Source organism: Suncus etruscus, chromosome X, assembly GCF_024139225.1.
Source record: "Suncus etruscus isolate mSunEtr1 chromosome X, mSunEtr1.pri.cur, whole genome shotgun sequence".
Lineage (NCBI taxonomy): Eukaryota > Metazoa > Chordata > Mammalia > Eulipotyphla > Soricidae > Suncus > Suncus etruscus.
This window is the reverse complement of record NC_064868.1, coordinates 39,664,509-39,692,505: the sequence shown is the minus strand read 5'-3', so window position 1 is coordinate 39,692,505 and position 27,997 is coordinate 39,664,509. Positions and strand designations below refer to the sequence as shown.

At 38.8% G+C, this 27,997-nt stretch overlaps 1 protein-coding gene across 1 annotated transcript in view; it reads right to left on the bottom strand.

The window, feature by feature from the left end:
* SYTL5 (synaptotagmin like 5) overlaps positions 1–27,997 on the bottom strand; it is a 438,357-nt gene that overhangs the window by 56,977 nt on the left and 353,383 nt on the right. Inside the window, exon 9 of the mRNA XM_049767126.1 lies at positions 26,651–26,757. Within this exon, the coding sequence (XP_049623083.1) occupies positions 26,651–26,757 (107 nt within the window). The remainder of the gene's footprint in view (positions 1–26,650; positions 26,758–27,997) is intronic.

Below are 27,997 nucleotides of genomic sequence, written 5' to 3'. Positions count from 1 at the left end.
CAAACAAAAACAGCTCAGAAACTTTACAGACTCAAAACCAGTATTAAGAGAAAAAGTGAAAGACCTAATTTCAGACAAGATTAACCAAAAGACACACCAAATTTTGATAATAAAGATGGCATTAAATTCCAGGACAATTCTTTCTCTCAATGTCAATGGACTAAATGCACCAGTCAAGAGACACAGAGTGGCTAAATGGATCAAAAAACTCAATCCAACCTTCTGCTGCCTACAAGAAACGCACCTGAATAGTCAGAACAAACATAGACTCAAAATAAAAGGCTGGAGAAAAATTATCCAAGCAAACAAACCCCATAAAAAAACTGGAGTGGCCATACTAATATCAGATAAAGCAAACTTTATACTCAGGAAGTTTGTAAGGGACAAACATGGACATTTTATATTAATTAAGGGATATGTAGAGCAGGAAGAAATAACTCTCCTAAACATATATGCACCGAATGAGGGGCCAGCAAAATATTTAATACAACTGTTGACAAATCTGAAAAATAATATCAATAACAACACAATAATTGTGGGGGACCTCAACATGGCTTTGTCAACACTGGATAGGTCAACCAGACTGAAACCCAACAAGAATATACTAGACCTGAGGAGAGAAATGGAAGAAAGAAGCCTAGTGGATATATATATATATATATATATATATATATATATATATATATATATATATATATATATATATATGACACTATATCCCCAGAAACCTGGATACATATTATTCTCCAATGTACATGGGACATTCTCCAGGATAGACTACATGCTGGCACATAAAACATACCTCCATAATATCAAGAGAATAGAAATTTTGCAGACTACCTTCGCTGAACACAAGGCTCTGAATTTATTTGTGAATTCCAAAGGGACTCAGAAGAAAAACTTTAACACCTGGAAGTTAAACAGCCTCATACTGAATAACCAGTGGGTCCGAGATAAAATCAAGGAGGAAATCAAAAGGTTCCTGGAAACAAATGACAATAAAGACACAAACTATCAGAACTTATGGGACACAGCAAAAGCAGTAGTGAAAGGAAAATTTATAGCTTTGCAAGCACACATCAGGAAGGAAGAAGGAGCTTACCTGAGTAGCTTAATGACACAGCTAATAGAACTAGAAAGTGCTCAAAAAAAGGTCCTAAAAATAGAGAGACAGAAGGAAATAACAAAGCTGAGAGCAGAAATCAACGAAGTGGAAACCCAAAAAACAATCCGAAAGATCAACAAAAGCAGAAGTTGATTCTTTGAAAAAATAAACAAGATTGATATACCACTGGCAAACCTAACAAAGAAAAAGAGAGAGGAAAAACTTGTTAACTCGTATTAGAAATGAAAAAGGAGAGATCACTACTGATATGACAGAGATTCAAAGGGTAATCAGAAACTACTTTGAGAAACTCTACGCCACTAAAAATGAGAACCTGGAAGAAATGGATAAATTCTTGGACTCTTATAATCTTCCACGGTTGAAGGAAGAGGATGTAGCATATCTAAACACCCCCATCACCGTTGATGAAATTAAAACGGTAATCGAATGTCTGCCCAAAAACAAAAGCCCAGGCCCAGATGGATTCAATAATGAATTCTTTCAAACTTTCCAAGAGGAACTACTACCAATCCTGGCAAGACTCTTCCATGAAATTGAACAAACAGAAATACTTCCAAATAGCTTTTATCAAGCCAACATCACCTTGGTACCTAAACCAGACAGAGATGCTACGAAAAACGAAAATTACAGACCAATATCGCTGATGAATACAGATGCAAAGATCCTCAACAAAATCCTGGCAAATAGGATTCAATGCCTCATTAAGAAGATCATCCACTATGACCAAGTAGGTTTCACACCAGGAATGCAACGATGGTTTAACATCCATAAATGTATCAATATAATACACAACATCAACAACAAGAAAAATAAAAACCACACGATCATATCAATAGATGCAGAGAAAGCATTTGATAAGTTCCAACACCCATTTTTGATGAAAAATCTCAGCAAGATGGAAATGGAAGGAACCTTTCTCAATATAGTTAGGGCCATCTACTACAAGCCAGTGGCAAATATTCACCTCAATGGAGAAAAACTAAAAGCCTTCCCTCTAAATTCTGGCACAGGACAAGGCTGTCCTCTCTCACCACTCCTATTCAATATAGCACTGGAAGTACTTGGTATAGTGATTAGGCAAGAAAAAGATATCAAGGGAATCCAGATAGAAAAGGAGGAAGTCAAGCTTTCACTGTTTGCAGATGACATAATACTCTACTTAGAAAACCCTAAAGACTCTACCAAAAAGCTTCTAGAAACAATAGACTCATATAGCAAGGTGGCAGGCTACAAAATTAACACACAAAAATCAATAGCCTTTCTATACACCAATAGTACTAAGGAAGAAATGGACATTAAGCAAACAACCCCATTCACAATAGCACCACACAAACTCAAATATCTTGGAATCAACTTGACTAAAAATGTGAAGGACCTATACAAAGAAAACTATAAAACTCTGATCCAAGAAATAAGAGAGGACACAGGGAAATGGAAATGCATACCCTGCTCAGGGATTGGCAGGATTAACATAATCAAAATGGCAATACTCCCCAAGGCATTATACAGATTTAATGCTATCCCTCTAAAGATACCCATGACATACTTCAAAGAAGTGTATCAGGCACTTTTGAAATTCGTTTGGAACAATAAACTCCCTAGAATAGCTAAAGCAATCATTGGGAAAAAGAATATGAGAGGAATTACCTTCCCCAACTTTAAACTTTACTACAAAGCAATAGTTATCAAAACACCATGGTATTGGAATAAGGACAGGTCCTCAGATCAGTGGAATAGCCTTGAATACTCAGAGAATGTTCTCCAGACATACAATCACCTAATTTTTGATAAAGAAGCAGGAAATCCTAAATGGAACAGGGAAAGCCTCTTCAACAAGTGGTGTTGGCACAACTGGATAGACACTTGCAAAAAAATTGAACTTAGAACCCCAGCTAACATTATGTACGAAGGTAAAATCCAAATGGATTAAAGACCTCGATATCATACCCAAAACCATAACATATATAGAACAACACATAGGCAAAACACTCCAGGACATTGAGACTACAGGCATCTTCAAGGAGGTATCTGCACTCTCCAAGCAAGTGAAAGCAGAGATTAACAGATGGTAATATATTAAGCTGAGAAGCTTCTGCACCTCAAAGGAAATAGTGCCCAGGATACAAGAGCCACCTACTGAGTGGGAGAAACTATTTACCTAATACCCATTATATAATGGGCTAATCTCCAAAATATACAAGGCACTGACAGAACTTTAGAAGAAAATAACATCTAATCCCATCAGAAAATGGGGAGAAGAAATGAACACTTTGACAAAGAAGAAATACAATTGGCCAAAAGACACATGAAAAAATGCTCCACATCACTAATCTTCAGGGAGATGCAAATCAAAACAACGATGAGATACCACCTCACACCACAGAGAATGGCACACACCACAAAGAATGAGAATAAACAGTGTTGGCGAGGATGTGGAGAGAAAGGAACTCTTATTCACTGCTGGTGGGAATGCCGTCTAGTTCAACCTTTATGGAAAGCGATATGAAGATTTCTCCAAAAACTGGAGATCGAGCTCCCATATGATCCAGCTATACCACTCCTAGGAATATACCCTAGGAACACAAAAATACAATACACAAACCCCTTCCTTACACCTATATTCATTGCAGCACTATTTACCATAGCAAGTCTCTGGAAACAACCAAGATGCCCTTCAACAGACGAATGGCTAAAGAAACTGTGGTACATATACACAATCAAATACTATGCAGCTGTCTGGATAGATGAAGTCATGAAATTTTCCTATACATAAATGTACACAGAATCTATTATGCTGAGTGTAATAAGTCAGAGAGAGAGATAAACACAAAATGGTCTCACTCATCTATGGGTTTTAAGAAAAATCAAAGACATTCTTGCAGTAATAATTTTCAGACACAAAAGAGAAAAGAGTTGGAAGTTCCAGCTCACCTCAGGAAGATCACCACAAAGAGTGATGAGTTTAGTTAGAGAAATAACTACATTTTGAACTGTCCTAATAATGAGAATGTATGAGGGAATTGGAGAACCTTTTTAAAATACAGGTGGGGGTCGGGTGGGGAGGAGGGAGACTTGGGACATTGGTGATGGGTGGTGTTCTTTACATGACTGAAACCCAAACACAATCATGTATGTAATCAAGATGTTTAAATAAAAGAAAAAAATTATACCAACCACCTGTCAGAGAACAATGCCACAGAGATCAAGATTGACTGTAAAAAGATGCAAAGAAAAGCTGACTCTTGGAGACTAAACAATATACTGCTCAACAACAGCTGGCTCAAATGGAAATAACAAAATAAAGAGATTCTTGAAAACAATGGTAATGAAGAAACAAATTGCCAAAATCTACGGGATACAGCAAAAGCAGTAATTAAGTGGAAACCCATAACAATTCAGGCCTACATTAGGATAGAAGAAAACGATAAAGTCAACAACCTAAATGGATACTCACTTCGAAAACCAATGGCAAAATAAAGCAGAATACACACAAAAGCAGAATATACACAAGCAGAATGCAAAGAAATAATAAAAACTAGAGCAGAAATCAACAATATAAAAATAAAGAAAACAAAACAAAGAATTAATGAGATCATGAACTGTTCTTTTCCCAAAGAATTAACAAGATAGGCAAACCACTGGCAAGACTCACCATGAAAAAATGGAAAATTGTCATATAAGTAAAATTAGAAACCAAAGGGGAGAGACTACAACAAAACTCAAGAAATCCAAGACATCATGAGATCTTATTATGAATAACTTTACTCAGTTAAACTAGAGAACCTAAAAGAAATGGACAAATTTCTGAAAAAAATATAATCTCCCAATACTTAATGAGGAGGAAATACAAAGCTTAAAATATCCAATCCTAAGAAGAAAATTGAAACAGTAATTAGGAAACTCTCCAAGAACAAAACTTTCAGGACTAGATGAGTTTACATGTGGATTTTATTAAGCATTCCGAGAATTGTTACTGCCATTGATCCTTAGACTCTGTCAAAATATTGAAAAGACAGGAACCATCCCTAATAACTTCTGTGAAGCTAATAACATGGTCATTCTCAGAGCTGACAAAGATAGCACCAAGAAATTAAAATACAAATCAATCTCCCTAATGAACATGGATGCAAAAATCCTTAACAAAACAAATCAATCCAACAACGCGTCAAAAAGATTATACATCATGACCAAGTGGGTTTTATCCCAGGGATAAAAGGATGCTTTAACATATACAAATCAGTCAACTTCATACACCACATCAATAAAAGGAAGAATAAAAAACACATGATATTATCAATTAATACATAAAATATTTGACAAAATATAACGCCCATTCATTATGAAAACCCTGAGCAAAATAGGTGTGAATGGAACCTTCCTAGTGATAGTAATAGCTAACTATAAAAATTTCACAGCCAACATTATTTTTAATAGTTAAAAATTGAAAGTTTTTCCACTAAGGTCTGGCATGAGGCAAGGATGTCCTCTATCTCCACTCTTATTCACCATAATATTGGAAGTCCTAGCAATAGCTATCAGACAAGAGAAGAAAATCAAATCAATCCAAATCAAAAAAGATAAAATCAGGCTATATCTATTTGCAGACAACTCAATGTTATATATCAAAGACCCTAAACTAGCCAGAGAAAAGCTCCTAGAAACATTAAACCAATACAGTAAAGTGGCCAGTTACAAATCACTGCAAAATGGAGAGTTGCAGTCCTTTATACAAATAATGGCTCGAAAGAGAAAGAGATAAATGAGTCCATTCCATTTAAAATAGGGTCCAATATTATCAAGTACCTAGGAATGAACTAAACAAGAGAAGTGAGAAAACTCTATCAAGAAAACTTCAAGCTTTACTGAACCCTTTCTTGATCTGGAGGCTTGCTCTAGCCAGCATGGGGTTTGGGTAGACCCCAGCCCAAAGGCCTTCTTCCTAGCTTGGGGGTGCTGGGAGACTTGGCGGCCCCCAGACGTCCCCTCTTCTTCCCCAGGCCACCAGGCCTTCCCTGTGTGCCAGAAAAGATGGCCAGAAAAGGTGAGTACTGGGTAGTCCCTCCTAGATGGGCCCCCAAACTCTCCCTGCTTCTCCCCAAGCACTAGGGTGGGAAGGGAACAGGGAGGAGGGTGGCCAGATTCTGGTTTTCGGTTCTCTACCAAATCCATTCTTGATCTGGAGGCTTGCTCTAGCTGGCATGGGGTTTGGGGAGACCCCAGGCCAAAAGCCTTCTCCCTAGCTTGGGGGTGCTGTGAGCCTTGACAGGCCCCCATCCATCCCCTCTTCATCCTCCGGCCTAGAGGCCTTCCCTGCGTGCCAGCCCAGGTGGCCAGAAAAGATGGGTTCTGGGTGGTCCCTTCTGGAGGGGCCCTCAAACTTTCCCAACCCCTCCCCAAGGACTAGGGTGGGAAGGGCACAGGGAGGAGGATGGGCAGATTCTGGCTTCCGGATCTCTACCAAATTCTTTTTTTTATTTAAGTCAGTAAACATTTATTGTGCACACAGAAAAATACCTTCAAAAGCAAAACAAAACATAGAATGATCATTTTTAGGGCATAAGTTGATGCAAAACAACTTCTGTCATGAATCTCTTGAATCCTCTACAGTGATAGGTTATAATAGTGGAGTTTTTTTAAGTGATAGGAAATTGGTTATTCGAAGAGCAAGGGAGCAATTTATGCTTTGCTCATGATAAGTAAGAACTGACCCAAGTAAACTTAGTTTAATAAAATAAGATATATTAAGTGTCATTGGCATAACTCAACTGTTTTTTTCCGCTCAGGCAATTTTCAAGCCTGGTCTCTATTTCATCTAATAGGACCAGTAAGTCTCTTCCACTTCAAGTCAACATTTCAGCATCATCTCTGGAAAGTACTTTCTCTCCCCTCTGTCCTCCATCTCTGCTTCTAATTGCTGGTCCGGTATGAATTAATTTGGCTGAGGAAGCAGGGTTTCCCATGGTCTCCAGGTTTATTGCACTTGGCTTGTCATCTCATGATTCTCCTGAACTTGAACTTGGAGTAATCAGTCTGGCCTATAGTCTATGATGTCAAGTTTGGCATTGTGTCACCATACTTGAATGTTTAAGAATATCAGTGGTAGTGGAATAGGGACAAACTCCAACGGAATGAGCAACAAACAGGGCTGAGAGATTCGTGAAGGAAGAATGGGAATCATGCAGATAAAAAACACTTCATTCTTTCTAAACCTGAACAGAATCCCATCAGGTATGCTAAAGAAAAAGAAAATTCTAATTTATACACATAAGTTCTACAAAGATAAAAGAGTCTCTTGACCACACAGAAGGACAAAGAGAACAGGGCTTAATGATTCATTTCTTAAGTACTAGCAGAATAGTTTCCTGCTATGTTTTATATATCCTATTTTTCCCTTTTTCCCCTCAAGTTTTTAAATGACTTTACTTAAACACTGTCATTATAAGATTGTTCTAAAAGGAACATTATTATTTTATTTTTTAGCAAATGACTCCCCCTTCACCCCTCAACCATTCCTTTCTTTAAATTTACTTCACTGCTGATAGTTTGAAATTCTTTTCAGAGAACTGACTCCAAAGGTTCCCAAGCAAGAAAGTGGTCTTGGTTTAGATGAAAGTGAAGGTTCCTCACAGTCTTTAGAATAGTCTCCATGAAACTCTGCAGAATTCAACACTCATGATACAAGTTTCTTGTTTTTTAAAAAATCTTTTTTTCTCTTTATTTAAACATCTTGATTACAAATATGATTGTGATTAGGTTTCAGTCATGTAAAGAACAGCCCCCTTCACCAGAGCAACATTCCCACAACCAATGTCACAAATCTCCCTCCCACCTGTACTCCAGACAAGCTTTCCAGTTCCCTCATTCATTCATATGATTATGGTAGTTCTCTGTGTAGTTATTTCTATAATTGCACTCACCACTCTTTGTGGTGAGCTTCATGAAGTGAGCTGAAAGTTCCAGCCCTCCTCTCATTGTCTCTGAGAATTGTTACAAAAATGACTTTTATTTTTCTTAAAACCCATAGATTAGTGAGACTATTCTGTGTGTCTCTCTCTCCCTCTGACTTTTTTTTTTTTGGTTTTTGGGCCACACCTGGCAGTGCTCAGGAGTTACTCCTGGCTGTCTGCTCAGAAATAGCTCCTGGCAGGCACGGGGGACCATATGAGACACCGGGATTCAAACCAACCACCTTTGGTCCTGAATCGATTGCTTGCAAGGCAAACACCACTGTGCTATCTCTCTGGGCCCTCCCTCTGACTTATTTCACTCAGCATGATAGATTCCATGTAAATCCATGTATAGGAAATTTCATGACTTCATCTCTCCTTATGGCTTCAAAATATTCCATTGTGTATATGTACCACAGTTTCTTTAGCCATTCGTCTGTTGAAGGGCATCTTGATTGTTTCCAGAGCCTGGCTATTATGAAAAGTGCTGCAATAAATATAGGTGTGAGGAAGGGGATTTTGTGTTGTATTCTTGTTTTCTTAGGGTATACCCCTAGGAGTGGAATAGCTGGGTCGAATGGGAGCCCAATTTCCAGATTTTGGAGGAATCTCCATATCGCTTTCCATAGAGGTTGGACTAGACAGCATTCCCACCAGCAGTGGATAAGAGTTCCTTTCTCTCCACATCCCAGCCAGAACTGATTGTTCTCATTCTTTGTGATGTATGCCAATCTCTGTGGTGTGAGATGGTACCTCATCATTGTTTTGATTTGCATCTCCCTGATGATTAGTGATGAGGAGCATTTTTTCATGTGCCTTTTGACCATGAGTATTTCTTTTTTTTTATCAAAGTGTCTATTCATTTCTTCTCCCCATTTTTTGATGGGATTAGATGTTTTATTTTGTAAAGTTCTGTCAGTGCCCTATATATTTTGGATAATAGCCCCTTATCTTATGAGTGTTGGATGAATAGTTTCTCCCACACGGTGGGTGGCTCTTGTATTCTGGGCACAATTTCTTTTGAGGTGCAGAAGCTTCTCAGCTTAATGTATTCCCATCAGTTGATTTCTGCTTCCACTTGTTTGGAAAGTGCAGTTTCCTCCTTGAAGATGCCTTTACTCTCAATGTCATGGAGTGTTTTACCTACATGCTGTTCTATATACCTTATGGTATCAGGTCTGATATAAGGTCTTTAATCCATTTGGATTTTACCTTCATATATGATGTTAACTGGGGGTCTATGTTTGCTTTTTTGCAAATGGCTAACCAGTTTTGCCAACACCACTTGTTAAAGAGATTTTGCCTGCTCCACTTAGAATTTCTTGCTCCTTTGTCAAAAATTAGGTGATTGTATGTCTGGGGAACATTGTCTGAGAACTCAAGCCTATTCCACAGATTTGAGGGTCTGTCTTTATTCCAATACCATACTGTTTTGATAACTATTGCTTTGTAGTACAGTTTAAAATTGGGGAAAGTAATGCCTCCCACTTTCTTTTTCCCTAGAAGTGCTTTAGATATTCGAGGGTGTTAATTGTTCCAGATGAATTTCTTAAGTGTTTGATCCACTTCATTGAAGAATGTCATGGGTAAATTTAAGGGGATCACATTAAATCTATATAATGCTTTGGATAGTATTGCCATTTTAATGATGTTAACCTTGCCAATCCATGAGCAGAGTATGTATTTTCATTTCCGTTTGTCCTCTCTTATTTCTTGGCGCAGGGCTTTATAGTTTTCTTTGTATAGGTCCTTCACGTCTTTGGTCAAGTTGACTCCAAGGTATTTGAGTTTGTGGGGCAATAATGTGAATGGGATTGCCTTCTTGACGTCCATCTCTTCCCTATCATTATTGGTGTATAAAAACGCCATTAATTTTTGTGTGTTAATTTTGTAGCCTGCCACATTGCTATATGAGTCTATTGTTTCTAGACGCTTTTTGATAGAGTCTTTGGGGTTCTCTAAGTAGAGTATCATGTCATCTGCAAACAATGAGAGCTTGACTTCTTCCTTTCTTATCTGGATTCCTTTGATATTTTTTTCTTGCCTGATCACTATAGCAAGCACTTCCAGTACTATGTTGAAGAGGAGTGGTGAGAACGGACAGCCTTGTCTTGTACCAGAATTTGGAAAGGCTTTTAGTTTTTTTCCATTGAGGATAATATTTGTCATTGGCTTGTGGTAGATGGCTTCAACTAGATTGGGAAGGTTTCTTTTATTCCCATCTTGCTGAAAGTTTTGATCAAGAATGGTTGTTGGACCTTATCAAATGCTTTCTCTGTGTCTATTGATTTGATCATATGATTTTTATTTCTCTTGTTCTTGATGTTGTGTATGATGTTGATAGATTTACAAATGTTAAACCATCCTTGCATTCCTGGGATAAAACCTACTTAGTCGTAGTGTATTGTCTTCTTGATGATGCGTTGGATCCTATTTGCCAGGATTTTGTTGAAGATCTTTGCATCTACATTCATCAGGGATATTGGTCTGTAATTTTCTTTTTGGCAGCATCTCTGCTGGTTTTGGTATCAAGGTGATGTTGGCTTCATAAAAACTTTTTGGAGTGTTCCCGTTTTTTCAATTTCATGGAAGAGCTTGGCTAGGATTGATAGTAGTTCCTCTTGAAAGATTTGAAAAAATTCGTTAGGAAATCCATCTGGGCCTGGGCTTTTTTTGGGCAGATGTTTGATTACAGTTTCAATTTCCTCAGTAGTGATGGGGGTGTTTAGATATGCTACATCCTACTTACTGAACTGTGGAAGGTTATAAGTGTCCAAGAATTTTTCCATTTCTTCTAGGTTCTCATGTTTAGTAGCATAAAGTTTCTCAAAGTAGTCTCTGATTACCCTTTGGATCTCTGCATTATCTGTCGTGATCTCCTTATTTTCATTTCTAATACAGATTATCAGGTTTCTTTCTTTCTTTGTAAGTTTTGCCAATGGTCTATCAATCTTGTTTATTTTTTCAAAGAACCAACTTCTGATTTTGTTGATTTTTCAGATTGTTTTTTTTTCCACTTCATTGAGTTCTGCTTTCAGCTTTGTTATTTCCTTCTGTCTCCCTATTTTTGGTTCCTTTTTTGGTCATTTTCTAATTTTATGAGCTTCGTCATTAAGTTATTCAGGTATGCCCCTTCTTCCTTCCTGATGTGTGTTTGTAGAGCTATAAATTTTCCTCTCAGGACAGCTTTTGCTGTGTCCATAGATTCTGGCAATTTGTGTCTTCATTGTCATTTATTACCAGGAAAGTTTTGATTTCCTCTTTGATTTCATCTCGGACCCACAGGTTGTTCAGTAGCAGGGTGTTTAATTTCCAATTGTTAAAGTCTTTCTTTTGTGTGCCTTTGTAGTTCATATCTAATTTCAGAGCCTTGTGGTCAGAAAAGGTAGCCTGCAAGATTTCTCTCCTCTTGATTTTATGGAGGTATGTTTTACATGTCAGCATGTAGTGTATCCTGGAGAATGACCCACGTACATTGGAGAAGAATGTGTATCCAGGTTTTTTTGGGATGGAGTGTCCTATATATATCTACTAGTCCTCTTCCTTCCATTACTCTTTTCAGGGCTAGTATATTTTTGTTGGGTTTCAGTCTGGTTGACCTATCAAGTGTTGATAGGGCCATGTTGAGGTCTCCCACAATTATTGTGTTGTTATTAATGTCTTCTTTCAGAGTTGTCAGTAACTGTATTAGATAATATGCTGGTCTCTCATTGGGTGCATATACGTTTAATAGTCTGATTTCTTCCTGTTGCACATATTCCTTGATTTGCGCATAGAGTCCATCTTTGTCACTTACCACTTTCCTGAGTATAAAGTTGGTGTCATCAGATATTAATATGGCCACCCCAGCTTTTTTCAGGGTGCTGTTTGCTTGGATGATTTTCCTCCAGCCTTTGATTTTGAGTCTATGTTTGTTTTGACTATTCAGGTGTGTTTCTTGTAGGCAGCAGAAGGTTGGATTCATCTTTTTGACCCACTTTGTCACTCTGTCTTTTAATTGGTGAGCTTAGTCCATTGACATTGAGGGAGATGATTGTCATAGGATTTAATGTCATCTTTGTAGATAAGGTTGCTGTGTTTGTTGGTCTCTCTTTTCTTAAAGTAGACCTGTCAGTTTTTCCTTTAAGGCTGGTTTTTTATCTGTGAAGTTTCTGAGCTGCTGTTTATCTATGAAGCAATGTATCCTTCCTTCAAACATGAACGTGAGTCGGGCTGGGTGCAGGATTCTTGGGGAGGCATTCATTTTATTCAGTCTTGTCACAATATCCCACCACTGTCTTCTGGCCTTGAGAGTTTCTTGTGACATATTTGCTGTAAGTCTTAGGGATGCTCCTTTGAATGTAATTTCCCTTTTTGATCGTGCTGCTTTCAGTATTCTATCTCTATGTGTGGGATTTGTCATTGTAACGAGGATGTGTCTTGGGGTGTTTTTCTTTGGGTCTCTTTTAGCTAGTACTCTTCAGGCATGCAGGATTTGATTGCGTGTAGTCTTTAACTCTGATAGTATCTCTTTGATGATGTCTTTGACAGTTGATTCTTCCTGGAGATCTCCTACCTGGGCCTCTGGGACTCTGATGTTTTTTATGTTGTTTCTGTTGAGTTTATCAAAGACTTCTATTTTCATCTGTTCACATTCCTTGAGTACTTTTTCCATCGCCTGATCATTTGTCCTAAGGTTCTTTTCCAGTTTCTTCTGCTGTGTTGAGTTTTTCTACATCTCATCTTCCAGTACTCCGATTCTGTCCTCAGCTGCTGTTACCCTGCTGTCGAGGCCATCCACTGAGTTTTTCAGTTGAGCTACCATGTTTTTCAGATCTGCTATTTCAGTTTGGAGTTTTTCTGATTTTTGTCTTTGTGTTCTGTTCAGATCGATCTATGCTTTTTTTGAGTTCTACAAACATCTTCCATATTTCTATTTTAAGTTCCTTATCTGAGAGGTTAATCAGATGGTTGGAATTTTTTAGGTCATCCAAGCTATCATCTTCATTCTCTGTGCATGTTGTTTGCCTGCGAGTTTTCCCCTTTGTCACGCTAGTAGTGTGGTTTTTCCTGTGTGTTGTGGTGGGGTTTATTCATTAGAAAGAGTGTGCGGCCGCGAAGCAAAGCGGAGTGGCTGCACTCTTTTGGGGCCTCTAGGTGACAGTTTTTGGGGGTTCGCTTCCCAGGGCTTTGAGGAGAGCTTCAAGAATTCCTGAAAGACAGAGAATCACAGGACAGGGCTCCCTTCAGGTACTCAGTTTCCTCAGAAGAAGCACAGCAGGGCAGAGACTCTGCAGTTGTAGCAATCAGAACTCCACCTGGCAACCCCCACAGCCAGCTATTTCTTACTCACTCACTCGCTCACTGGGCAGCTTGAAGATGCAGTTTTTGGGGGAGTTCGCTTCCCAGGGCTCTGAGGAGAGCTTCAAGAATTCAGGAAAGACAGAGAAGCACAGGACAGGGTTCCCTTCAGGTCCTCAGTTTCCTCCCAAATCCTTTCTTGATCTAGAGCAGGGGTCTCAAATTCGTAGCCCATGGGCCATTTGCAGCCATCCTTACAACATTTTGTGGCCCGCAGTCAGCCTTCAAATATCGCAGTATTTGTGATTATTTGCTTTCTGAATAATCGCAATTAAAATCGCATTAGTAAAGAAAAAAATCGCATTAAACATCCGTATACCCCGAGCAGTTCTGTTCGGGGCATGCCATTGTTTAATGTGATTTGTTGCGATTATTTTTCTTACTAATGCGATTTTTTATTGTGAATATTTGGTAAGTGAAATCCTTTATGCAGTCCTGCCTCACCCTGACTTTGCCTCCTGCGGCCCCCAGGTAAATTGAGTTTGAGACCCCTGATCTGGAGGCTTGCTCTAGCTCGAATGGGGTTTTGGGGAAACCCCAGCCCAAAGGCTTTCTCCCTAGCTTGGGGGTGCTGGGAGCCTTGGCAGACCCCCTATCCATCACGTCTTCATCCTCCAGCCTCCAGGCCTTCCCTGCATGCCAGCACAGGTGCCCAGAAAAGGTGGGTGCCGGTTGTTTCCTCCTGGAGGGGCCCCCAAGCTTTCCCCACCACTCCCTCAACACTCGAGTGGGAAGGGCACAGGGAGGAGGGCAGGCAGATTCTGGCTTCCAGTTCTCTATCAAAACTTTTCTTGATCTGGAGGCTTGCTCTAGCCAGCATGGGGTTTGGGGAGACCCAGGCCAAAGGCCTTCTCCCTAGCTTGGGTGTGCTGGAAGCCTTGGCAGGCCCCCAGTCATCCCCTCTTTTTCCCCAGGCCTACAAGCCTTCCCTTGGTGCCAGCCCAGGACGCCAGAAAATTTGGGTCCTAACTTGTGGGGTGCTGTGAATTGCTCGGTTGCACTAAGGCTGTCACTGGCAACTTCTTACCAGTCTACATGTCCAAAACTGTGTGGGTTCTAGTGCCTCCATGCATACCGTATATATTAATAGTATTCCCTATCCTTAGGGTGTTTTGTCTATGCAGAATGTCCATCTTGTATTCTGCCCTTTTGCACACCCTACAAAGCTCATTGTTAATCCTTAACTCTCTCACCCCAACTATCATTACCCCACATTTACCCTTTTAAACTTCAGTACTGCACAGTCCAAATCACAGACCAAAGTGGTTCACTGGATTCAACACCCCCCAACAATTTCAAAAGACATAAAATGGACACATATGTCTTTTGAATATTTTATGTGTATTTTCTTAACAGCTATAACTTTTACTAAATATTCTCTTATACAGCGACATTTTTCTTCACTTTTTATCTATTCTTCTCTTTGTGAGCTTCTATAAGGAATTCTGGTAAAAGAGTCCCTCAGTTTAATGCTTATGTTTGAACCAAGTCACTGGGATTGTTGGACTTGTTCTTGCGGCCCCCATATGCGCCAATAACACCACGTGGCATGGTTCCTTGTTTGCATAGGCACATTAAAATGGGAAAACACTATACATACAAATAATTTGTTATCTAGTAGAGATAGGAACACACAAATCTTGTAGTGCAATGGGACCTTACACCCTGAACATTGACATAATGACCTGGTGCAGGCCAGAAGAATGGGCATTCTCCATTCACCCCTAAACCAGGGAAGCCATCTACAAAACATCCAGGGTTGTCTATAACATCACCTGGAAGCAAACCTCTACCAGGGAAGACCCTACTGCTGCTCTGATATCGATCTACTCAAAAGAGACTTCCCTTAACACTGAAGGCTTAACAACAACGACATGCTTAAAGGACAGGGCTCGCTGCATTGCCCTTTAATTGTGAGGTAAAACTAGAGGACACTCCACACCACCCTGACTTCAATGTAGCATATGCAGATTTCAGGATCATTAATACAGAAATCTGATACCAATAACAGAGACTGTGTGAAAAGTAAAAGTGTATTGGCACTACAGACAATGACTTGGATAGGACAAACTAGTATGCCTGGAGCCTAGAGTTGGTCTTATGCCAGGAAACTTCAGGGGTAGGGTCTCCTTGTATTTAGGCCAAAGCTTTTCCTTTCCATTGTCCCCATATTTTGGTGGGCCTATGCAAACAATAATTGCCACTCTAGCATTGTTTTTACTGTGTTCCTTTGACTCTAGTCCTTAAAAAAATCCACTTAAACTATTGAGGTTAACTTAAACTAATATGCATGTGCATGGACCTGTTAAAAATACTATGCCTTCAATGTTTACGGAGTTACATAAATTTTATGGCTTTAGATTGCATTGTGTACTGCTAAGAAATGTTATAATATACTACAATCTGGGGAGTTGAGGGACAAAGTGTAAATGGGTTCTGTTTTATTTTTTTAAAGTTCTTTGGCTGAAAGTTTAAAATTAAGGTGTCAGCAAGGGGATTTCTTCTGAGAATTCTGTTTATGGGTGATTGTCCTCCCACTGTAACTTTCTTTGCAACTCCCATGCCGGCTAGAGCTAGCATCCAGATCAAGAAAGTATTCGGTAAAGAACTGGAGGCCAGAATCTGCCACCCTCCTCCCTGTGCCCTTCCCACCCTAGTGCTTGGGGAGGGGCAGGGAAAGCTTGGGAGCCTCTCCAGGAGGGACCACCTTCACTCACCTTTTCTGGCTGCTTGGGCTGGCACCCCGGGAAGGTCTGGAGTCCAGGGGAAGGAAAGGGGACAACTGAGGGCCTGCCAAGGCACCCAGCACCCCCAAGCTAGGGAGAAGGCCCTCAGCCTGGGATTTCTCCAAACCCCGTGCCATCTAGAGCTAGTCTCCAGATCAAAAAAAAGGTACTACGTAGTACTCTAAGTACTACTACACAGTAGCTCTAAGGAATAATGCCACCATGAAATTTTCAACAACATGGATGAAAATTAAAAATAATATGGTAAATGAAGTAAGCCAGAAAAAGAAGGATAAATACAGAATGATATCACTTATATGTGGTATTTATAATAACCTAATGAAGCAACAAAACTGGTAGTTGTCCTGAAAACAATTAGCCCCAGAATATGGAGAGGAAAAAAAGTAACTGAGTGGCAGAGATGAAACACAAAAATTTCGTATTTTGTTCTATAATTCAAAGAGACCTTCACCAACAAATACAGCTGTTTAGATTGAGCAATTGTCCAATCATGTACCCTTTATGTATGTCTATAATAATGTTCTAATGCTTGAGCCACAGAAACTTGTGCAGAATACATTTTGGTGTTGGGGACATTTGGGACTCCCACTACAGTGCTCACTGTAAGAAGTTTTAATGTTTAATTTTACTATCTCTATAATAACTCTTTGATCTTTTTATCCATAGTGGTACTTGGTTGGTTGCCCTAGTTCAACATTGCAATGCTATATTATATTCGACTCAAAAGACAGTGCTCACTAAGATAATGTTATTAAGACTGAACTCCACTGGATCACAGATGCCAGCACCCTTCTGCCTCTCTACTCTGCTGTCCTGCATTTTCGGCCTGATTTCATCCTGGGTGCGGCTCATCAGCCAGCCTGCCTTCCCGTGAGCCTTCCTGGAAGCCTGCCTTACCGTGAGCCTTCCGTGGAGCCTGCCTTACCGTGAGCCTTCCGTGGAGGTAAGTCGACACGCCCAGAAAGGGAGAGCCACTGAACTCCACTGGATCTCAGATGCCAGCACCCTTCTGCCTCTCTACTCTGCTGTCCTGTATTTTCGGCCTGATTTCATCCTGGGTGCGGCTCATCTGCCAGCCTGCCTTCCTGTGAGCCTTCCGTGGAGGTGAGTCCACACGCCCAGAAAGGGAGGAACCAGAGGAGCACGGTTGCTCCGCTCCCCTTCGCGACGGTGCACATCATTTAGCCGATGAATACAACCACAACATGTAGAAAAACCCGCAATACTAGTGTGACAATGGGGAAACAACACGGGCCAGCACAAGACATAGAGAATGAAGATGGCAACTCTGATGACTTGAGCCTGACCAACCACCTAGTCAGTCTCTCAGATAAGGAGTTTAGAGTTGCAATATGGAACATGTTCAAAGAACTCAAACAAAGTATAGAAGAGAACACTAATAAGAATCAGGAGAATATGAAGATAGAAATGAGAAAACTCCAAACTGAAATTTCAGATCAAATAACAGGTCTGAAAAACTGAGTAGATGAATTGAAGAAAAACATGGTTGAGATTTCCCACAGGTTAACAGCAGCTGAGGATAGAATCAGTACACTGGAAGATGAGATGCATAACAATTCCATACATCAGAAGAAATTGGAAAAAAGCCTCAAAGCAAATGATCAAACAATGGAAAAATTACTCAAAGAATGGGAACAGATGAAAATAGAAGTCTATGATAAGCTCAACAGAAACAACTTAAGAATCATTGGAGTCCCAGAGACTCAGGAAGAAAATCTCCAGGAAGAATAAACAGTCAAGAACATCATTAAAGAGAAACTACCAGAGCTAATGAATACATGCGATCAAATCCTGCATGCCCGAAGAGTGCCAACTAAAAGAGACCCCAGAAAAAACACCCCAAGACACATCCTAGTCACAATGACGAATCCCATCGATAGAGACAGAATTCTGAAAGCAGCAAGATCGAAAAGAGAAATTACATTCAAGGGAACATCCTTGAGATTTACTGCAGACCTGTCACCAGAAACACTCAAGGCCAGAAGGCAGTGGTGGGACATAGTGAAAAACTCAATGAAATAAATGCTTCGCCTAGAATACTGCACCCAGCAAAACTCACTTTCAGGTTTGAAGGAACAATACATAGTTTCACAGACAAACAACAGCTCAAAAACTTCACAGACTCAAAACCATTCTTAAAAGAAAAACTGAACGGCATATTTTAAGACAAGGCTTACCAACAGACACACCAAACTTTAATATAAAGATGGCACTAACTCCCAGGACAATTCTTTCTCTCAATGTCAATGGACTAAATGCACCAGTTAAGAGACACAGAGTGGCTAAATGGATCAAAAAACTCAATCCAACCTTTTGCTGCCTACAAGAAACGCACCTGAATAGTCAGAACAAACATAGACTCAAAATAAAAGGCTGGAGGAAAATCATCCAAGCAAACAACACCCAAAAAAAAGCAGGAGTGGCCATACTAATATCAGATGATGCAAACTTTATACTTAGAAAAGTTGTAAGGGACAAAGATGGACATTTTGTATTAATCAAGGGATATGTACAACAGGAAGAAATCACCCTCCTAAACATATATGCACCGAATGAGGGGCCAGCAAAATATTTAATAAAACTGTTGACAAATCTGAAAAATAATATCAATAACAACACAATAATTGTGGGAGACCTCAACACGGCATTGTCAACACTAGACAGGTCAACCAGACTGAAACCCAACAAGAATATACTAGACCTGAGGAGAGAAATGGAAGAAAGAGGCCTAGTAGATATATACAGGACACTCCACCCCCAGAAGCCTGGATACACATTTTTCTCTAATGTACATGGGACATTCTCCAGGATAGACTACATGTTAGCACATAAAACCTACCTCCATAAATATCAAGAGAATAGAAATTTTGCAGGCTGCCTTTGCTGACCACAAAGCCCTGAAATTATATATGAACTACAAAGGGACACAGAAGAAAAATTTTAACACCTGGAAGTTAAATAGCCTCATACTGAATAATCAGTGTGTCCGAGATGAAATCAAAGAGGAAATCAAAACCTTCCTGAAAACAAATGACAATGGAGACACAAACTATCAGAACCTGTGGGACACAGCAAAAGCAGTACTGAGAGGAAAATTTATAGCTTTGCAAGCACACATCAGGAAAGAAGAAGGGGCATACCTGAATAGCGTAATGACGCAGCTCATAGAATTAGAAAGTGCTCAACAAAAGGATCCAAAAATAGGGAAGCAGAAGGAAATAACAAAGCTGAGAGCAGAAATCAATGAAGTGGAAACCCGAAAAACCATCCAAAAGATCAACGAAAGCAGAAGTTGGTTCTTTGAAAAAATAAACAAGATTGATAGACCACTGACAAAACTAACAAAGAAAGAAAGAGAGAGAAACTTGATAACTCATATTAGGAATGAAAAAGGACAGATCACTACTGATATGGTAGAGATTCAAAGGGTAATCAGAAACTACTTTGAGAAACTCTATGCCACTAAAAATGAAAACCTGGAAGAAATGGATAAATTCTTGGAATCTTATAATCTTCCACGATTGAATGAAGAGGATTTAGCATATCTAAACACACCCATTACTATTGAGGAAATTAAGAAAGTAATCAAATGTCTGCCCAAAAACAAAAGCCCAGGCCCAGATGGATTCAATAATGAATTCTTTCAAACCTTTCAAGAGGAACTACTACCAATCCTGGCAAGACTCTTTCATGAAATTGAAAAAACAGGAATACTTCCAAATAGCTTTTATGAAGCCAACATCACCTTGATACCTAAACCAGACAGAGATGCTACGAAAAAAGAAAATTACAGACCAATATCGCTGATGAATGCAGATGCAAAGATCTTCAACAAAATCCTGGCAAATAGGATTCAATGCCTCATTAAGAAGATCATCCACTACAATCAATTAGGTTTCATTCCAGGAATGCAAGGCTGGTTTAACATCCGTAAATCTATCAACATAATACACAACATCAACAGCAAGAAAAATAAAAATCACATGATCATATCAATCGATGCAGAGAAAGCATTTGACAAGGTCCAACACCCATTCTTGATCAAAACTCTCAGCAAGATGGGAATGGAAGGAACCTTTCTCAATATAGTTAAGGCCATCTACCACAAGCCAGAGGCAAATATTGTCCTCAATGGAGAAAAACTGAAAGCCTTTCCTCTAAATTCTGGCACAAGACAAGACTGACCTCTCTACCACTCCTATTTAACATACCACTGGAAGTACTCGCTATAGCGATTAGGCAAGAAAAAGATATCAAGGGAATCCAGATAGGAAAGGAAGAAGTCAAGCTCTCACTGTTTGCAGATGACATGATACTCTACGTAGAAAACCCCAAAGACTCTACCAAATAGCTTCTAGAAACAATAGACTCATATAGCAAGGTGGCAGGCTACAAAATTAACACACAAACATCAATGGACTTTCTATACACCAATACTAATAAGAAAGAAATGGACATTAAGAAAACAACTCCATTCACAATAGTGTCACACAAACTCAAATATCTTGGAATCAACTTGACTAAAAATGTGAAGGACCTATACAAAGAAAACTATAAAACTCTGCTCCAAGAAATAAGAGAGGAAACGTGGAAATGGAAGCACATACCCTGCTCATGGATTGGTAGGATTAACGTCATTAAAATGGCAATACTCCCCAAAACACTGTACAGATTTAATGCGATCCCCCTAAAGATACCCATGACATTCTTCAAAGAAGTGGATCAGGCACTTTTGAAATTTATTTGGAACAATAAACACGCTCGAATAGCTAAAGCAATCATTGGGAAAAAGAATATGGGAGGAATTACTTTCCCCAACTTTAAACTGTACTACAAAGCAATAGTTATCAAAACAGCATGGTATTGGAATAAGGACAGGCCCTCAGATCAGTGGAATAGGCTTGAATACTCAGAAAATGTTCCCCAGACATACAATCACCTAATTTTTGATAAAGGAGCAAAAAATCCTAAATGGAGCAGGGAAAGCCTCTTCAACCAGTGGTGTTGGCACAACTGGATAGCCACTTGCAAAAAATTGAACTTAGACCCCCAGCTAACATCATGTACGAATGTAAAATCCAAATGGATTAAAGACCTCGATATCAGACCCAAAACCATAAGATATATAGAACAGCACGTAGGTAAAACACTCCAGGACATTGAGGCTAAAGGCATCTTGAAGGAAGAAACTGCACTCTCCAAGCAAGTGAAAGCAGAAATTAACAGATGGGAATATATTAAGCTAAGAAGCTTCTGCATCTCAAAGGAAGTAGTGCCCAAGATACAAGAGCCACCCACTGAGTGGGAGAAACTATTCACCCAATACCCATCAGATAAGGGGCTAATCTCCAAAATATACAAGGCACTGACAGAACTTTACAAGAAAAAAACATCTAATCCCATCAAAAAATGGGGAGAAGAAATGAACTGACACTTTGACAAAGAAGAAATACAGATGGCCAAAAGACACATGAAAAAGTGCTCCACATCACTAATCATCAGGGAGATGCAAATCAAAACAACGATGAGATACCACCTCACACCACAGAGAATGGCACACATCACAAAGAATGAGAATAAACAATGTTGGCGGGGATGTGGGGAGAAAGGAACTCTTATCCACTGCTGGTGGGAATGCCATCTAGTTCAACCTTTATGGAAAGCAATATGGAGATTCCTCCAAAAACTGGAAATCGAGCTCCCATACGATACAGCTATACCACTCCTAGGAATATACCCTAGGAACACAAAAATACAATACAAAAACCCCTTCCTTACACCTATATTCATTGCAGCACTATTTACCATAGCAAGACTCTGGAAACAACCAAGATGCCCTTCAACAGACGAATGGCTAAAGAAACTGTGGTACATATACACAATGGAATATTATGCAGCTGTCAGGAGAGATGAAGTCATGAAATTTTCCTATACATGGATGTACACGGAATCTATTATGCTGAGTGAAATAAGTCAGAGAGAGAGAAAATTGCAGAATGGTCTCACTCATCTATGGGTTTTAAAAAAAATGAAAGACATTCTTGCAATAATAATTTTCAGACACAAAAGAGAAAAGATCTTGAAGTTCCAGCTCACCTTAGGAAGCTCACCACAAAGAGTGATGTGTTTAGTAAGAGAAATAACTACATTTTGAACTGTCCTAATAATGAGAATGTATGAGGGAAATTGAGAACCTGTTTAGAGTACAGGCGGGGGTCGGGTGGGGAGGAGGGAGACTTGGGACATTGGTGATGGGAATGTTGCACTGGTGATGGGTGGTGTTCTTTATATGACTGAAACCCAAGCACAGTCATGTATGTAATCAAGGTGTTTAAATAAAAAAAATTGTAAAAAAATAATAAACATAAAAATCATTCTCAAAAAAAGATGTTATGACAAAAATTCTTATCTATTAATTTTTTATTTGATTTTGCCAGTTAAATAGTCTAATGTTTAAGTCCATAGATAACAATGGAGCATGCAAATGCATGTTATAAGCTCCTACCACAGAACTCATTCATTGAATACATTATTGTAATCTGTTTTCAATTTTTGGTAGTTTACCATAACACAATAATGCTTATTATCATTATTTTTGTTTGCTTTTAGGAAAGGAATCTTGATGCTCAAGACCCTTGAGAATCTTGACAGTTCTACATGGTGTAGATTTCTCTTACAATGCTCATTACCTTATTGCTTAAAATGATGATTGCCTAAGAAAATAAAAAACCTTTCCATCTGACTTGCCAAATTAATATTTTTAAACTTTCTGACCCATTCCACCTGGGTCAGCTTATCAGCTGTAACCCATGTATTGGTACTCAGTGTCTATGTGTGTGCATGAGTGTATGTATTGGCCACCTCAATGTCTGTCTAATGTTTGTCTTTATTATACATGTTTATCTATATTGTACATTGCTCTTCCTCCTGTTATGTATAACCCCTCCTCATACTTCGCTTACCACCATAAAAATTCTTTTTAGCTCTTCACTCTCTCAGACCTGATCTGTTATTTCTCCCTATTCAACACTTTTTACCCTCAGTTATGAACTCCTCAGGAACAAACATGTTATCCCCACCCCAGCCAGCTGCCAACCATCTCCCATAGTGAAAAGACAGATTCCAGCCCATCTTTCCTCAATCTGAGAAGCGGCCTCTGCCTTTGCTGCTGATTTGCTCTCAGCAGTCCCTTTTCCCCCATCTCCCATCATTGTGGAATGTTGCTCACTACCAGATTCGATTTCTGAGAAGACCCCAACTCAAGGATATTTCCTGATATGTGACTGCAGGGAGCCATTTTTTTCAGACTCCAAAAGACCAAATCACAGGCTGAAGCTGTGTTCCAGATTTTATCCCTCCCAGACTATTTCAAAAGACTTAATGGGGCATGTATATCATCTTCAAGTATTTATTTAGATGTATTTCTTTAATTGGTATAATTCTTATTGTTTATCTTCTTATGTAGCGGCAGTTACCATCATTCCTTTTTTTGGGGGGGGGAGTCTATTTAGTAAGAAATTTTAGTAGATAAGTAGCTCTAGTGTTTCAAGATCATGTTAGAACCCAGGTTATCAGGTTGTGTAGCTTGATATTTTTACCAGCATATGCACCAGTAATACAATATGTCACTGTTCCTTTTTGCATAGGCACATTAAAATTGTGAAATCTTTTGTGCAAACACATTCTTATCTAATAGAGATAGGAACACATAAATTTAATATTGTGCCACACCATAACGAGGAATTTCAATATATCTAAAGGAGGATTATGTCCTTAGTATGGGTTGCTGATTTGAAAACTCCCGATGAATATTTTACCAGTAGACCCACTGGGAAGTTTTTCACCCCAGTGTGGATGGCTGGACAAAATTCCCGATAAATATCCTACAATGAGATTCGTGTTATGGTACTGACATTCTGCCTCCTTTATACAAACATTTAATTGGCCTATAAATGTTTCTTCCTTCTGCTGTGTATATAGTAAAACCTTTTACTACCTAACATAGGGAATTTAAAGGCAAATATAGCCTTGATTCAAAATTTCTCTTTAGCTAAAAAAACTCAGGAGCAAAAATAAAGACACATAGAGACAACTTTTTTTCTCTGTCTTTAATATGCCCTTGCAGTTTCTGCTTCTTGGAACATCTCTAAAAGGATCTTGAGTACTTGTTAACTTTTACCTCAGAACTTACATTAAAAAGGTTTGACCAGAATATAGCATTAGGCTGTTAAAACTTTTACCAAGTATAAAATCTGCATATTTTTAGATATGCACCTGCCCCTGATACACACAAAAACCTCTTCCCGCAGAAATAGTAAACCTGATGTGAAAACTTAGCTCCTTGCCTACCCCTAAATTTACATCTGAAAATAGCTGGGAAGAATATGCTTTGAGATGTTAAAATTAACCTTCTTTTCATTAGCTCAGGATTCAATATAAATTTTTTTGGCCAGGTCTACGTATCGCCCTAGCCAGAGAAATTTATATGTAAATCAAACAAGGTTACTGCTAATGTTTCTGTGTACTAAAAATATCTGGACTTCGTTAAACTGAACATTCTTCTCATACCTGTGACAGGCAATTTAGCTCATATACCTGTCCCACACATTAAAAATTAGAATACTCTTCTCCCACATAGATTTGTGTCCTCTTTAATTTATTCATACTTTGCTGTTCATGTCCCCCATTTTCCTCAAGGGAACTCAAAGAAGTTCTCTAACACAACTGGACCCCAAAAGCTAGCCAGTGGCAATATTGCAGTGGGACCTTACACCTGAACACTTGTCATATTGACTTTGATTAGGCTTCAGAAGATTGGACATTGGACATTTAATCATGAACCCTAGATCCCATCTGGGAACCAGCACCGTTTTCAATAACAGAAATAGGACTTCTACCAGGGAAGGCCCTAAAATGCTGACCTGTCATTGACATGCTCCAGAGTGGGTTTATATGGCACCATCACAACTTAATACCAGCAACAACCTGCTGTAAGGCTAGGGTTTTCTGCATTGCCACCTAATGGTGAGATGAGACTAGAAGACACTCCATGTCACCCTGACTTTGACATAGGTTCTGTACAGAAACCAGCAGCTCTAACTACAGAAATCTCACTGCAAGAACCATGATTTTGAAGAACTTTTACTGGGGCCACAGAGAAAGACTTGGGGTAAGACAACTTACTATACCCAGAGCCTGTAGTTGACCTTGTGCCAGGATGCTTGATGGGTACAGTCTCACTGTTTTTAGGCCAAAGGTTTTTCTTTCTACTTTACCCATATTTTTCTGTGCTTATGGGAAAAAAAACCTGCCAGGCACACACCTTTTTTATTTTTCATTCTTATATTTTAAATTTGGGTCTCCTGCCTTTTGAAGAGAACTTTGGGTAACAGATTGCTTTATTTTACCACATACTCCAGCATTTTTCTACAAAAATAAGAAAAAAGAGAACAAAGAAAGGCTGGGGACCAATGGCCAAGTGGTCTCAGATAGATTGGTGGGGAAATAAATTAGGACAGAACTAAATATCCAAGCCAAATCCAACAATAATAGAATTAAGGGACCTAAACTTTAACAATCTAAACTCAGTGATCTGTTATACTGGAAGGCCATGAAACAAAGGGTGCTGCGATTGGATAAACTCTGGGTTTATTGCTGGAGGGAGATTGACACTGCTGGTGGGAAGAACTCTGACTCATTGTATATTTGAAATTCAACTATGAAGAACTTTGTATATCACAATTGTTTCAATAAAACAAAATAAAAATAATTTGATTCAAATTTCTTATTTTACAAATGAGTTGACAATGAGTTTTATACAAATTAGTCTCATAAAATTAGTTTATTACGACATAACTTGTATAAAAATGTTCACATGAAACAAGTAAGTCTAGTGATAATTAACATAGGAATTGTGGAATTTCTCATTTTCCCAGTTTAAATAATGTAATGCACTTTTATCCTTTCATTGGAATCCATAACCGAAGTTTTATTGTTTGGTATTGGGCCACACCTGGTTCCTCCAGCTCTCCTAGTAGAGCTGAAAGCTGGGAAAAACAAGCCATGCACTGTTGAAGACACATTCAAGCTGCAAGCATTTAACTCATCTACTTTAGTCATGGACGCTCTCTCCCTGGCTCTGGGAGGTTTCCCTTGTTTGAGAGGGGGTATATAGTCCACACCTGGTGATGCACTCTCGAATCGCATGCAGTGTTACAGATTGAACTAGGTTTGGCTGTATGCAAGGCAAGCACATTAACCCTTGTAGTTTCTTTGGGATTCTGCTGTATTTTCCTTAAAGAGAATTTTCACCTGTTACCATTTTTAGGTATCACCTTTCTTTAGATATTTTTATATAGTGATTATATAAAAATAATAGATTTATTTCATGTCCTTCCATCGCTCTCAAACTTATCCTTAATTACACATAATTTTGGAACAAGATTCTCGGCCTTCCACATCCAACTTACCAAGTCTTTGTCTAAGGTTCCAGAAACAGACTTGCTTCTTACACTGACAGTATCCTCAAAGTCTTCTGTAAATGACCCACTCAAATCTATCTCAGATTGACTATGGTCTAAAGAAACAGAAACAAAGGGAAATATGTGAATTAGTTTACTGTGGTAGAATACTAAATGACAGAAAGGGGCAGAGAAATAGTATAGGGGTTAGAGTACTTGTCTTTATATGCTCCTATCTCTGGTTTGATCCATGGCACCCTATGTCCCCCAATATTATCAGGAGTGATCTCTGAACACAAAGCCAAGAAGTAACCTATGCACTATCAGATGTGACTCCAAAACTCAACAATAGGTAATACAATATAATAGTAAATAGAATTTAGAGTATTACTACAGGTGTTGAGGTGCTTGTTTTTAAAATCTTGTTTTGATCCCCAGCATCATATATGATTCATCAAGCACTGACAGGAATGATCCCTGAGCACAGAACCAGCAGTGGTCCCTGAGTGCATCCATTTGTATCCTAAAGAAAACTCAAAATAATACACTTAATTTTTCTTTTAAAACGGTCCATCTTTATTCCAATTCTTTTTAGACATAATGTTATAAAAGCAATTGGCAGAAACAATAACTTCATGATGTTTAACCCACTTTTATTTTCTATAGCATTTTGATATTTCCTTTAATTGAATTAACAACTCCATTAAAATCATTTATTTGATCAAGGGAGTTTAAATACTATAAACTAATTTATAAGCTGGTTTAGGCTCTGCTAAGCAGTAACCATCTTTTTTTTATTTTTAGTTTTGGGGCCACAGATAGCAGTGATAATGGATCACGCCTGGAGGAAGTCAGGGGATCTTATGGGGCTGCCAGGGATTGAAACTGGATTGCCTGCATACTAGGTAAGCACCTTACCTGCCATACTATCTCTCCAGCTTCCAAGGAGTAATCATTCTTATGTTGAGTATGTAAAAATTTTGTAGTGCCTTTATATTTAGCTTAAAATGAAATCACATGTTACAGAAAATTCCTTTCATACAAAAAAAGGAATAGCTAGTGAGTTAACTTGAGGAGTTTCCATTGTCCTTTCATATTTTGTGGGAAAGGGAAAGAAATTCCATTTCTTTTGGTTCTAGAATTCCTTTGTCAAAAGGATATCTTGCTCCAAATGTATGTTAGGAAATGCAAGACTCAATCAAGAAACAATTTATAATTATACATCAAAGCCCTGTTGAGAAAAACATTATTTATGAACGAGACAGATTAAAGATAGCAATATGCATGAGTTTATGATGGTGAATAAGATTTGCATAAATACTTAACCTAATGCCTAGCTCATAGTATATGCTAAAT